We start from the raw sequence: 14,543 nt of genomic DNA, 5'->3' as shown, positions 1-14,543 counted from the left end.
TCCATTTGCTGCTCCATTTGGGGTGGTGGTGGTGCTGCAGTGGTCTCCTGCCTTCTCCTGCTGCGCTTGGTTGCTTTCTTGGGTGGCATGTTGGGTGTGGCTGTGGGTCCCACTGTCTTGCTTTTATATATGTCTTGTGGGCAGAGCTACTGAGCATGCTCAGACCAAAAAAACCGGATCCGGCCACCGGATCCGGCTTTCGCCGGATCAGGCGCATTGCGGCGCTCATAGGCTTTCATTGTGTGAAAAAGCTGGACGCGCCGGATCCGGCGTGTCCGGCTTTTTCGCCGGAGACAAAAAACGTTACAGGAGCCGTTTTTCCAGACGCCGGATCGCGACACATTGCCGGATCCGGCGAAAACCGGATGAAACGCATGGCCATCCGGCGCGATTGCAAGTCATTGGGGGGGAAACCGGATCCGGCATTGCATTTTGCCGGATCCGGTTTCTGTCAAAAGCGCCGGATTGCGCCTGACGGCGAAAACCTGATGTGTGAAAGAGGCCTTAGCTGCTTTTTTCTTGCCATAATACAAATTCTAAGTAAAGAAAAAAGAGTGGCCATCATTACTTTAAGAAATGAAGGTCAGTCAGTCTGAAAAATTGGGAAAACTTTGAAAGTGTCCCCAAGCGAAGGCAAAAATCAAGCACTGGCTCACATGAGGACCACCCCAGGAAAGGAAGACCAAGAGTCACCTCTGCTGCAGAGGATAAGTTCATCCGAGTCACCAGCCTCAGAAATCCGCTCAGATTAGAGACCAGGTCAATACCACACAGAGTTCTAGCAGTAGACACATCTCTACAACAACTGTTAAGAGGAAACTTTGTGCAGCAGGCCTTCATGGTAAAATAGCTGCTAGGAAACCACTGCTAAGGACAGGCAACAAGCAGAAGAGACTTGTTTGGGCTAAAGAACACAAGGAATGGACATTAGACCAGTGGAAATCTGTGCTTTGGCCTGATGAGTCCAAATTTGAGATCTTTGGTTCTAACCACCGTGTCTTTGTGCGACACAGAAAAGGTGAACGGATGGACTCTACATATCTGGTTACCATCGTGAAGCATGGAGGAGGTGTGATGGTGCTTTGCTGGTGACACTGTTGGGGATTTATTCAATATTGAAGGCATACTGAACCAGAATGGCTACCACAGCATCTTACAGCGGCATGCTATTCCATCCGGTTTGCGTTTAGTTGGACCATAATTTATTTTTCAACAGGACAATGACCCCAAACACACCTCCAGGCTGTGTAAGGGCTATTTGACCAAGAAGGAGAGTGATGGGTGCTACGCCAGATGACCTGGCCTCCACAGGCACCAGACCTGAACTCAATCGAGATGGTTTGGGGTGAGCTGGACCGCAGAGTGAAGGCAAAAGGGCCAACAAGTGCTAAGCATCTCTGGGAACTCCTTCAAGACTGTTGAAAGACAATTTCCGGTCACTACCTCTTGAAGCTCATCAAGAAAATGCCAAGAGTGTGCAAAGCAGTAATCAAAGCAAAAGGTGGCTACTTTGAAGAACCTGGAATATAAGACATATTTTCAGTTGTTTCACACTTTTTTGTTAATTATATAATTCCACATGTGTTATTTCATAGTTTTGATGCCTTCAGAGTGAATCTACAATTTTCATAGTCATGAAAATAAAGAAAACTCTTTGAATGAGGTGTGTCCAAACTTTTGGTCTGTACTGTATCTACAAATTTTTGGTATAGGACCTTACTCAACATGAGCTGACATCCCTATAATTATCAATCTGAGAATAGGAACTAATGATGCAGTATGAATAAAGCACCCGTTACCCGACTTGCAGGTCAACCCTCACACGATATCTTTCTAATCTTCCTTCTCAAACCATGCTTCAAAGAGGAACCATAGCCAGTGTCCACTACTCAGACACCCCTTCTGAATCCTTACTTCTACCAAATAAAATCACAAACACACCTATACTCATCTATGATTCTAATGCCAGCGCTGTCAGTACTAGCTCTCCCAAGGCACACGATATATCATGCAATCCCTTGCCTGCAGATGACCTGTGGCGGCGTCACTGGACATCCCTTCTTCGAACATAGGACATTCTAGGGAAGTAACAGCTGCTCTCCGATTTCCTCTAGATGTCCCGATTTGTATGAATGAGGGGAGAATGAATCAGCAGCGTGAGACTGGAGGCCAATATGGAAATTATTTCACTTGGACAAACAGTGATCGAAAAATGGATGTCCGTGTTGTGGACAACACCTTAATTGAAGAGATTCTACGATAAGAACTGCAAGAACGATACTTTATGACTAAAGGCTGTCACTCACACTAGATAGCGGACAGCTGAATGATGATTTGGTTGGCAGCCATCACATTCAGCCAAATTCTCCGGAGTGTTCACAGACAATTCTGGCAACAGCTTAGTTCTGGGAGGAAATATGATAGTCAAGTGCTCCCATACAAATTATAATGTTGTACGACAGTATAATATGTATAGGGGGCTTTAGCATCCTTTTATACAAGCCCACAATGAAAACTCATTGAATATATAATGAAATGTTATGGCCACAAAAAATAGTGACAACTTTTTATCATTTGATCACTGGATAGGCTTAAAGGGAATCTGTCACCACATTTGACCTATTTAAACTATTAATATGGGCATACAGGTTATAGACTGCTGTAAAGAAAAGTCATTCATGTATGCCTCATCAGATGCCTTGTTGAGAAATCATTTTTTATCACTTTATGTAAATAACCTCTTCTAGGCTCTGGGGAGGACTGTGACTGGAAAATAACTGCCTCCAGAGCTTATCTATTTATATAATTGCCTTGTAATGTTTTCATTTCCAGTTCTGTCCATATGTCACCGTATCCCAGAATTCCAAGCAGAGGAAGTTCCCCGACCACCATATTGGGACACCCAAGTGATGGGTCTTAGGTGTCTCAATATGGAAACTGCTGCTGGTACCAACCTATTGCACGGCACCACCAGCAGAACACCGTCAAACCACACACACACACTCTATACACCTCACACTCATGCAGCCTCTTGCGTGGAACCACCAGCGGAATACCATTGCACTGTGCCTGCACGAATTCCGCGCCGGCGCAGTGACTCATTCTGCTGTTCCCGGAGGCAGATGCCTGACGTGTCTACAGGCAGAGTAAGATGGTCACATTAAAGGGATTTTGCCACGATCGAAAGTTCATTTGAAAAATTGTCTGTGTCTGACCCTGTACGGAGCATACCACATCTCCTGGGCAGCGGAGGAAGCAACAGACAATACTGACATTACAGCAGGGGATCATAGAGGATTCATTTTTTGAGGTAAAATATTTCACTGACTGTTTTTAAATATTTTACCTCACAAAATGTATTCTCTGCAATCCTCTGCTGTAATGCCAGTATTGTCTTTTGCTTCCTCCCCTGCCCAGGAGCTGTGGTATGTTCTGTACACGGTCACACACAATTTTTAAAATTAACTTTCGTGCGTGGAAAAACCCCTTTAAATAGAAATTCCTCCTGATATGCTGTGCACTGACTGTTAGTTATGAGGTACACAGGTCAAACCAGAGATGACATGAGAGTAGAAGAGAGCAGATGGGGAGAAAGTGCACAGGGGTGAGACAGAGCACAGGTGGGAGACAGCTCAAACGGGACAGCACATGAGAAGAGGACACAGCACAGGAAGGAGACAGCAGACAAGGGGATAGCACATGGGGTAGTCAGGTCAAAGAAGAGAGCACAGACGGGAGAAGTCAGCATATGTGGAAAGAGAGTGGTGGGTGAGAATATGGGTGGGAGAGATTTTCAACGCTGCAAAGCCTGCCCCCATCTTGACATTACCACCGGGCCTCCATCTAGTCTGAAATAAAAGAGGGAGGAAAGCAGGACGGAGGGTGGAGAGCAGGGTTACAGGAGAGAGCGTGATGGTGGATGGAGAGCGGGGCTGATAAGGGAGAGCAGGACCCACAGTTAGTTACTATGCCCAGGCAATGCCGAGCTCCTCATCTAGTCTTAAATAGAGGGAGTTACCAGTGTGAGACAAGTAACTAACACTGAACAGAACTTTGACTTCTTGCAAAGATTTTTTGCTGTGCTGTAATGCAACAATAATGCAACCCTATCTGCTTGTGAGATGGAAGCTGAGAGGACACTGCAGATGTGTCAGGTATAATCACACACATCTCTGCAGTGAGATCAGCCATTACACATCACTGGTAACTCCCCCTACATGTAAAATAAGCTCTGTAGGCAGTTATTTTGCAGGCAGCGTCCTCCTCATAGCCTAGAAGAGGTCACTTACATAAAAAGGATAAAAGATGATCTCTCAACAAGACATCTGATATGAGAAATACAGGAATGCTTTTTTTTCAGCAGTCTATAACTGGATGCCCATATTAATATGTCAAATGTGGCGACAAGTTACCTTTACAGCCCACACACATTTGGTGGGTGTCAAGCCCAAGGATTTTTCGGCCATCTAAGCCATTCTCAGGATCACTCGTTCGGCCAAATGCTCCTGTTTGTTCGAATAGAAATCTAACATCTCTTCCGGAAGCTTATGTCTCCTGCTGCCCCTATACACAATGTCGGCTGAACGAATACCTGTCGGTGGGTCAACGTAAATTAGGCTAATGTGTATGAAAAGAGGTGGATTTAAGCAATAATTAGGTACGACTAGCTATGATTTAGGAGCCATTTTTCAACATATAAATTTGTTTGGCCACAAGGACAGCTCAGACAGTTCTGTTTCAGGAGTACATATCTTCCTGGACACTCTGTAAATTTGACTAGAGAGGGAAATAAAGAAATGCAAACTCTGTGAAATAAGTACAGAACATATTTAGGTTTCTTCCCATCGATCCTTTCTCCCGCTATTTTATATCTTTTACCTTCCGCACTGAATAGTCTTGATCACATACAATTCTTAGGGAAAATAAATGAAGCCACACAACCAACTCTGTTGTAAATTTTTTTTTTTATTATAACTTAGGGTCCACAATTCCTGTCCCCTCTCAAAAAAAATAAAAAGTTCATGGATTCCCCCCAAAAAACAACTTGTAAACGTGGAATCGCATCAGCAGAAGATAAATTCATATTCTCTATTTCTTTGTCCAAATTAAAACAAATATATATAAAATAAAAAAAAAAATGGTAACATATTGCTCGTCCATGCTGCTTCTCTAGTAAAAGCTAAATCAATTAAAAATATCTCTGGAATTTGGCGAATGTGGACAAAGTTTGGAAACAATAGTAAATGTCATCTATATATATATATTTATATCCATATATATAAAAACAGGGACCGATGAGAAATTTCAGATATCTTGTACACTTGCCATTTCTTTTCTTTTTGATAGTTTAAAAACACACATTGCATTGTTGTAGTGTATAAATAGACCATAAACAGTACATACAAAGGGAGATCATGAAATTACACAGGCAAATAATGATGACAAAAAGGCAATACTTCATTTTTTTCCCAATATGTATTTTCTACACAAGTTCAGCCCAATGTTTTGAAGTAACATGATTCCATAAAAGATTGTACTGTCAATGCTAATCATTAGAAAAAACAAAAAAAATCTGAACCCAAGTCGGCTGAAATGAATTTCAATTTGCATAAGGCCAAGTTGCTTTTTTTTTTCTACAAAATCTTAAAAGAGGACCTGTCACTACGTCAAAATGGGCAGTATTTGCCCTTAAGTTTATTCGGCTGCTCCTGAGTAATCAATTGTTTGTTTTTTTTTTTTAAATTCCGCCATATGGTTCTAGACATAATAGCCTTTTTATTTAGTGCCAATTTTCATGTCCCTCAGGGGCGGTGCTCAGAGCAATAATGCAGAAAAGTCTAAAGACACGCCCCCAAGGAATCTTGTGAGCCACATCCTCTTGGAAAAGACCATAAAAATTAGCACTAATATATAGACATATATAAATTTATAAACATTATGGTTTAGTCAGGGGAACAGCAGGAATAAGAGCAAAGCTGGCTACATTTCACTTGTTGAGAGGTACCCTATTTTTTTTTTTTTTTTTTAAAGCAACTATGTATGAAAACGTGGCCAGAATTTTCACAGCAGCAATAAAGAATTATTTCCTTTTTAAACATTAAAATGGCTTTATAAAATGTGGCTTTTTTCTGATTTGTAGACCACAGGAAAAGAAATAAAAGATTAAAAATTGTGCATACTGTCGCATGGAGTGGGGGAAAAAAAATTGAATGGTTTTATTGCACGACCAACCCATATGTCCTTACACGCACATACATACAAAAATACAAATACTCACATTCACCATAATACTGATTTTTTTTAAGCATGTACCCGTTTGAAATGGACAATACAATGAACGTGTATCTGTCACAACTGTTTTGGTGGAGCTCATAATATGATCTTTAAAGGTAATCTGTCATCAGCACATACTGTATAATTACACCTACTAAGAAGCACTCTGTAGTGCCAGTCAGGTGGCCAGAAGTAGCAAGCCCCACAAAAATGTAATGCGTTTTCTTTCAGATTTGGTGAACGACCTAAGGTTTAAGAGAAGATTTTTATTAGCCTCCCAGCTTCCGGCTCACAGATGATAACTTGCTGATCACTTGAGAATGGGAGTTTTGAGGTTGTATTTGGAGAAGAGGGCAAGTGGTTCCATTGAAAGTAGAAAAGGAAAGAAAAACAAAACGACAATTCTGAACTAAAAGTGCATTGGGCCCCCCACAATCAGCAAGTTGTCACCTGTCCTGCAGAGAGCTGATGACTTGCAATCCTAGCACATTCCCTTTAAGGAGATTGTCTTGGTACAAGATTCCCTAAGTTTCAGGGCAGCAAACCATATGCAAGATGGCAGCAAACACTGTGTAACTGACAAGTGCACTGTAATATACAATGAACGAGTTACTTGACTATTGATAAGTTCTCCACTTCCGATAAAAACGTAACATTTTGTCTGAGGGAAAAAAAAAAATCCAACTTATATTTTTCTTTGATACTCTAAGCCTACCCTCCAAATTGGGGAAGATGCAACTCTGTTCCACTCTTATAACAAGACCCTGCAGGCTGCAGTTCCTATCGCAGGCTGTATCTTTAAAACATTGGACAGCAGAGATCACACCTTACCTGTTGAGCTCACCGTGATGACATACCTCAAGTTGAGTGCATGCATGTGGCACTATTATAAGCTGTATGGAGCCTTAAGGCTATGTGCACACGTTAGCAATTTCCGCAGCAATTCCGCAACTCCCTGCCGCAGGAAATACGCATACGGAATTGTCATGCGTATTCCCGCTAAACACTAGCGGTTTTCAAGCGTAATTAGCTTGCAGAACGCTAGCGTTTTCCAAGCGATCTGTAGCATCGCTTGGAAAACTGATTGACAGGTTGGTCACACTCGTCAAAAATAGTGTTTAACAAGTGTGACCAACTTTTTACTACTGAAGCTGCCTATGCAGCATCAATATTAAAAAGATATGTTTAAAAAAAAAAAAATCGTGATATTCTCACTTTCCGGCGGCCCGCACAGCCTTCACGATCCTCGCAATGCTCCCGGCAACTCCCGTTCCCAGCGATGCCTTGCGACAATGACCCCAGATGACGTAGCATCACGTGAGACCGCTACATCATCACAGGTCATTGTCGCAAGGCATCACTGGGAACGGGAGTTGCCGGGAGCATCGGTAAGGACCGGGAAGGGTGCGGGGGACGCCGGAATGTGAGAATATCACGATTTTTTATTTTAGTTTTTTTTTTTTTTTTTTTACAGGGACATGGTACCCATGGCCTGGAGGAGAATCTCCTCTCCTCCAGACCCTGGGTACCATTCACACATTATCCGCTTACTTTGCGCATGGTGGGCATAGCCACATGCGGAAAGTAAGCGGATCAATGCATTCCTATGAGCATGCTGCGTATTTTTCCACGATGCGATTCCGCCGCGGAAAAACACACAGCATTGCGGAATGCCACTGAATTCAATGGGTTGCGTTGTGGAAGCGTTTTCACGGCGAAAAAACGCGGCAAAAACGCTTACAATCCGCAACGTGTGCACATCGCCTAATAAGAGTCTATGAAGTACTGCCATACGCCTTAAAATTTCCTTAATCTCAATCAGGCTATTGCTCTTCAGGGACAGTTCGCTGTTTACAATCGTTACTAACTCCAGTGACATGTGAATAAATAGGGAGGAGTGTTTTCCATTTGTACTGGTGGGAAAAGCTAGTTACGCCATTTGTCACCAGGTGAAAAGGAACCAGCAAGTTTTTTTTATGCTGCCAAAAGTCACAATTGCAGCCAGGTGTGTTTCTTCTAACTGTAGAGCATTTCAGAAAAAAAAACTATTTGAGGAGTCAGTCCCAGGATTATAGGGAGAGTCCAGACTAGTCTGGCGTCAACGGCTATGAGACAGTGACTGACTACTTAGGTGTCTATTGTGACTGGCTGGATCTTCACACTAGGCTTTCTCTGAAATGCTTGGGAAGGAATGTAGCGAGGTTCTGATCCAAGCTGCATGTTGTTTTAACACCATGAATGGACTACCAGGTTCCCTTTAACTCAAACAATAGACTAGGAAAACCAAGGCTGGTTCTTTGATAAAGATTAAGGGCTCCATACATGGTTAGAGGGCTCACTTGGTCAGCCTTAAAACGACATGCCGCCAATTTACTTCAGGATGCAAATAAGTAGTCAATGATGTAGGACACTAATCTCGTCCAACCGACATCTTAAAACGCCACTCCAGCGATTTCTTTTATTTCAGCGCTTTAGTGGTGCTACTAATCCAAGTTTCCTGTTTGTCTTATACTTTTCAGCAGTTTCCGATGCCTGCTCCTGTCGGTCTCCAGCAGTTTGTGACATGCCAGATCACTCCAGTGTTTGCTAGGCGAGTAGGAGACTCGTGCATGTCTGTGAGAGACAAAACGAGGCTTTCATACTTGCATTAAGAGAAAAGTGTACATTACTAGTGATGAGCGAATATACTCGTTGCTCAGGTTTTTCCGAGCATGCTCGGGCGTCCTCCGAGTATTTTGGGGTGCTCGGAGATTTCGTTTTCGTTGTCTCATCTGCATGACTTGTGACTGCTAGACAGCTTAAATACATGTGTGGAATGCCTGTTTGTTAGGGAACTCCAAGATGTATGCAGCCTGTCTACAAGTCGCAAATCATGCAGATTAGACGCCGAAAACTAAATCTCTGAGCACGCCAAAATACTCGGAGACCATCCGAGCAACGAGTATACTCGCTCATCACTATACATTACCTCTAACTTCCGGTCCATCAGAAGTTATGTTCACAAGATGGCGGGAAGGGACCGTAGCAGCACCCATTATAGTTGAAGACGGCAGCTGGTAAGACGGCAGCTGGTAAGTACAAGACTAGGCTCAGGGACATTAGATTAGAAGCACCACTCCAACGCTGAAATTAATAAAGGAAAACAGAAGCTGGAGTGCTTTAACAGTGAAGTACATATTTTAATAGATAGAAGTTATTGCAGATCCAAGTTAGTGCTATACAATGGGGCGAGCCTTGCTATTGGGAAAATGTGAGAGGACAAGTCTTGTGGGTCCAGGTTGCTTCAATTTATCAAATTTGGCAAGCAACTGTAAATGAGATGCTAATATTCAAGGGAAAGTGTATTTGGTTTTAGATGTAGCCACAATTGTGTGACCCATAATTTTGGATGCAAAGTTCAGACGCCATGGTTTATGTTCACACCACCACATTTCGGGCTTGTAAGTGGCAAGCATTATCTGTATTTGCCAATTTATGAGGAAAGAAGAATGTCACCTTTTAGTATGGAAACATGTCACTGGGTAGTAAACCAACAATTGCTCCCCATTACCCAATGCACAGTACTCACTCCATGAAAAAAAAAAAAAAAAAACACACATGAAAAAAAACACAAAAAAGACGCAGATTAACACTTTCGTATACCCCCACCACCCCATAAAAAAAATTGGTCCTAAACATATTTGACAATGATCTACCCATCATGACGCGCAATAGTAGACATGCGAGACAGAAATCCTCAATGCCATATTTACCAGGCTTGAGATGCTTTGGCGGTTTTCTTTTAATCAAAATCTTGCCCAGCAGATCCCATCATTTTACTGCTATTATATATTACAAAACAAAAGAGGAACGCGCTGCTTTCTAGGGCTGTTGCTCCTTGTGGGTGCATCTCAACAAAGCAGCAAAGTGAAAGGCTGCACATGTACAAGTTCATCTTCATCTCTCAACGAGTGGATCATTCACCGCTAACAAGCACTCAAGGTTAGATGGCTGAAAATTACTATAAAAATAGGGGTGTCACCTATTTTTTAAAAAAATCCTCCGGGCACATTTCAGTAAACTTCAATTTTTGTGTGTGGCACTAAAGATGATGTCCGGGAAGTGAGCGCTCTCCTACGGCTTGTACCTTTTTGCTACAATGTCCGCTACATTTACTGGGCCTGCGAGTGCTGGAAATACAACCGGACTCCACTGGCTCTGCGCTCACAAAATAGCAGGGGTCTTTTAACATTGATGTAGGTTTGCATTTCTTGGAGGTGCCATTTGCTCATCTAAAACAAAGGCAACATAGCTGTACTCAAGGTTTATAACATTTTTCACGCTTCTATACAATAATTTGAACACAATGGTTTCTTTTTTATTATTTTCAATGATATTGCAAAATACATGTTCCTGAATGCTGCATGAACAGTAAAAATGAGGTATATCAAAAGGAAAAAAATAATAAAATGAACACTGTACATACATAATTTGTCAAAAAAAAAAAAACCATGCTAGTAAAAAAATTTAAGTCCATTAATTTAAAGCTATTGCCGAGAATATTAAATATAATAGACTGGTATAAAGACGTGACCTACTCTGAAGGTTATGACATCGTTCTGATGAACGGGAGAAGCGAGCTGCACTGTTTAAGGGGAGGGGTGGGGAAAGAAAAAAAATTAATTCAACTCTATGTGCCTTCAGCTCAAAATCCCATTCCTGAGTCCAATAATCTACAAGCCATTTTAGATTATTATTTTTTTTCCCCATAGTCAGCCAACGGGAGTTTTTTTCCTTCCTCTCTGGAAAAATTTGCAATTTGAAAAAGAAAAAAATACACAAAAGAAAAAAAAAACTCCGCAGTTGCCCCAAAATCGTATTTGGTTACCCTGTTCCCCGGCCCTTCCCTCCCCCCACTATCTAATTTTTTAGTAAAAGTTTAGGTACAAGCTGAACTATCACAACACTTTTCATAATAATAAAGAAAAAAAATTTGCATTGGCAGGGCAAAGATTACATAAATCTTATTACGATTGTGTAGAAACATTCTAGATGGCAGTGTCATCAAAAATAAAAAATACACCATGATTTAAAAGACATCCAATTTCTTCTGGCAAACTCACAGCCTCACCTGAAGCTCTGACTAGTTGACGTCTTGACTCTGGTGCTACCTGTATCGTCTACATCAGATAGCAAATTTGTGTACCCTGAGAATTCTGGAGTTGAAGTCCGCAACCTGTGATCCACTCCCCCATCAGTGCTAGTGTTATATATTGGCACCCTGCTGCCAGGTTTGAATTGAGAACCGAATGCTTGTGCAAAGTTCTCAATCTGGCATGCGTCATGTGGTCGGATGTCTTTGTGTTGTTCTAACGAACTGGCCAAATCCTGAGGTTGAAGGTGATAACCTGAAGAGGACTCAAGGCCCTTTTGCTGATCCTTTTGCCCATTCAATTCCTGAGATGATATCTGGTAACTGGAGGATGTGTCTAAGGTTTTCTGTGACTCGATCTGATCAGCCAGCTCCTGGGATGGAGTCAACTGCTGAGTCTCCAGTGATAAGGAGAAACCAGCTTGGGGGCCCACCACCATGCCAAAGTGTGACTTTGGCAGTGTGGACGGTAATACTGAAGTTACCGACTGATTGAACCCACACTCGAGAGGAGATGTAGTGTAAATCTGTTTGTCGGGAAATAGAGAATGATTGGCGAGAGATGAAGATAGGCTCACAAACTGTAAACTCGGCCCCAGGGGGAATGAAGTCGTATGGCTTGTTCTTTCCAACGCTTGCTGAAGGTACTTTGAATACTCCTGAAACATACTGGCCTTATCATTTGTTGTCTGCGAGTCTGAACAGATATGCTCCTGCACCAAATCATTGTTGTCTCCTGGCGTCTGGAGCTCCACATGATGATCTGCAATGTTAAAGGAGACGTCGGGATGCCCAACCGATTTATGAGTGTAGTGATCCAAGATACTCTGGAGAACCTCGTCGGGAATGACAGATTTGTCATGACAATTCTTGATTTCAACATTCAGTGCCTGGGAATCGATAAGAGTTAGTGGGTTGTCCCCATCGATAACACTGGAAACTGCAGAGTGGATGACAGACTGTTGAGCCACCATGTGCCCTACATTCACACCATAGGCATTGTTGCTGCCAGAGGCCTGCAGGTACCTCCGCTTTTTCAGGAACTGCATTGCATCATCATAATTGCTACTGGAAGGACCCTTACTACTTGAACTTTGAAGGATGTTCATGGCATCTACACTGGTATTTCCTACCAAGTCAAGAGGGTTGTTCTGTTTATCTGAAAGTTTGTGTATTCCCATGTTAGCGGACTGGGCCTCCAATGAGAGGTCGTGCTTTTCTGCTGGTTTCCGGTTGACTTTCTTGAACAACAATTTTGGCCCCTTGGTATCCAAGTCTTCGATGCCGGTGCTGGACGAACCACTACTGGAAGACACGATTGGAACGTCCACTGCATAAGTCTGAATGTCAAGACCAGCTCCCATGTGTGCCTCATTCAATTTGTTGCCTTGCTTGTGGTCCTTGTGAGAGGAACCGTTTCTTGACTTGCTTTTTTTGCGCCCAGAAAAACTGGAATTTCCCTGAGATAAATCAAAGTTGCCAGACAGATTATCCATATTAGGATTCGATGATCCGGGCTCCAATCCTTTACTCACATTCTCACCACATGTCCTTTTGTGCTTCAGCAACCTATCTGTTCTCGAGAAGAACTGTCAAAACATAAAGTTTAGTGCTGAATTAACACAAGTATGAAAACTGCTAGAAAACTAAAGTGACCCCAAAAAGCATAGACAAATAATTCTTACTATTGTCATAACCAGGGCACGAGGACAGGAAGGCTTTACTAATGCATACACTTTTATAAGGAAATTCTTTTATTTCCCGTAACAAAAAAAATCTGAAGTATCTTTTCTTAGATCTCTGCTTTGTGCCTTTCCTCCCAAAAACAAATACATTGACAACTGGGTATTACCCACACTGGCAGTGTCAGTCTGTTGAACCATACAGAACTTATTCATACATATCCAGGAGGAATAACAAGGGAACACTACAGGGCAGAGCTCCAACAAAGGATATTCCATAATTGTTATTTGAAGAAATATACAAGTACTTAACGTATAACACAAGAAAGCTGCTAGGTCTTATTTAAGGGGTTGTTCATATCTTAGGCTTTTATTTCAGACACAGGAATATAAATGTTCATGGTCCGACCACAAAAGGAGGAACAATGGAGACAACTGTCCTCATATAAGTTCTATGTGAGAAAGAGAAACAATGTACAGTGGGTACAGAAAGTAGTCGGACCCCTTTAAATTTTACTCTGTTTCATTGCAGCCATTTGATAAATTCAAAAAAAGTTCATTTTTTTCTCATTAATGTCCACTCTGCACCCCATCTTGACTGAAAAAAAAACAAAAAACAGAAATGTAGAAATTTTTGCAAATTTATGAAAAAAGAAAAACTGAAATATCACATATTTCTAACTCTTCAGACCCTTTGCTCAGACACTCATATTTAACCCCTGTCATGTGACATACTATCCCGTCCATGTGCCCTGGGACTTAATTCCCAGGGACGGGATAATACGTCACATCGATCAGCGGCGCCCACGTGGTGAGCGCCGCTGATCGCGGCCGGGTGTCAGCTGATTATCACTGCTGACACCCGGCACAATGTGTCAGGGGCGATCACGGACCGCCCCCAACACGTTAACCCCTTGCACACTGCGATCAAACACGATCGCGGTGTACCGGGGGTTAAAGGGAAGCATCGGCAGGGAGGGGGCTCCCTCCGTGCTTCCCTGAGCCCCCACAGTAGCACAATGTGCAGCGCTGCTGCGGGAGGCTCCATCCCTGCAGGTCCCCGAATCCAAGATGGCGGCAGGGACCTTCGGGGGCCTGCAGGGAGCTGGCTTCCTCATGCCTGCAAAGCGCAGGCAAGGAGGAAGCCTCGTGTAGTGCCTTTGACAGATTGCTGATCTGTCACAGGACAGTGATGTCCCACCTGGGACAATGTAAAAAAGCAATAAAAAAAAAAAAAAAAAAAAAAAAAAAGCTAAATAAATTAAAAAAAATATATATATATTCCCTAATAAAAATTCATATTTTGGAAATTAAAAAAAAAAAACACAACAAAAAAAACAATAAAAGTTCACATATTTGGTATCGCCGCGTCCGCAACGACCCGCCCTATAAAACTGTCCCACTAGTTAACCCCTTTAGCTAACCCCTTAAAAAATAAAAATAAAAAACTAAAGCAA

At 42.3% G+C, this 14,543-nt stretch overlaps 1 protein-coding gene across 2 annotated transcripts in view; it reads right to left on the bottom strand.

Moving 5' to 3' along the window:
- Positions 1–4,945: 4,945 nt before the first annotated feature.
- ZNF281 (zinc finger protein 281) overlaps positions 4,946–14,543 on the bottom strand; it is a 41,968-nt gene continuing 32,370 nt past the window's right edge. For both annotated transcript variants that reach the window (XM_073572730.1, XM_073572731.1), the window contains one exon: positions 4,946–12,993. In XM_073572730.1, the coding sequence (XP_073428831.1) occupies positions 11,380–12,993 (1,614 nt within the window). In that variant the 3' untranslated portion in view covers positions 4,946–11,379. The remainder of the gene's footprint in view (positions 12,994–14,543) is intronic.

The sequence above is a fragment of the Dendrobates tinctorius genome, unplaced genomic scaffold (genome assembly GCF_039654945.1).
Source record: "Dendrobates tinctorius isolate UK_male_01 unplaced genomic scaffold, ASM3965494v1 ptg000032l, whole genome shotgun sequence".
In the NCBI taxonomy this organism is placed as follows: domain Eukaryota; kingdom Metazoa; phylum Chordata; class Amphibia; order Anura; family Dendrobatidae; genus Dendrobates; species Dendrobates tinctorius.
This window is presented reverse-complemented; position numbering and strand designations above follow the sequence as displayed.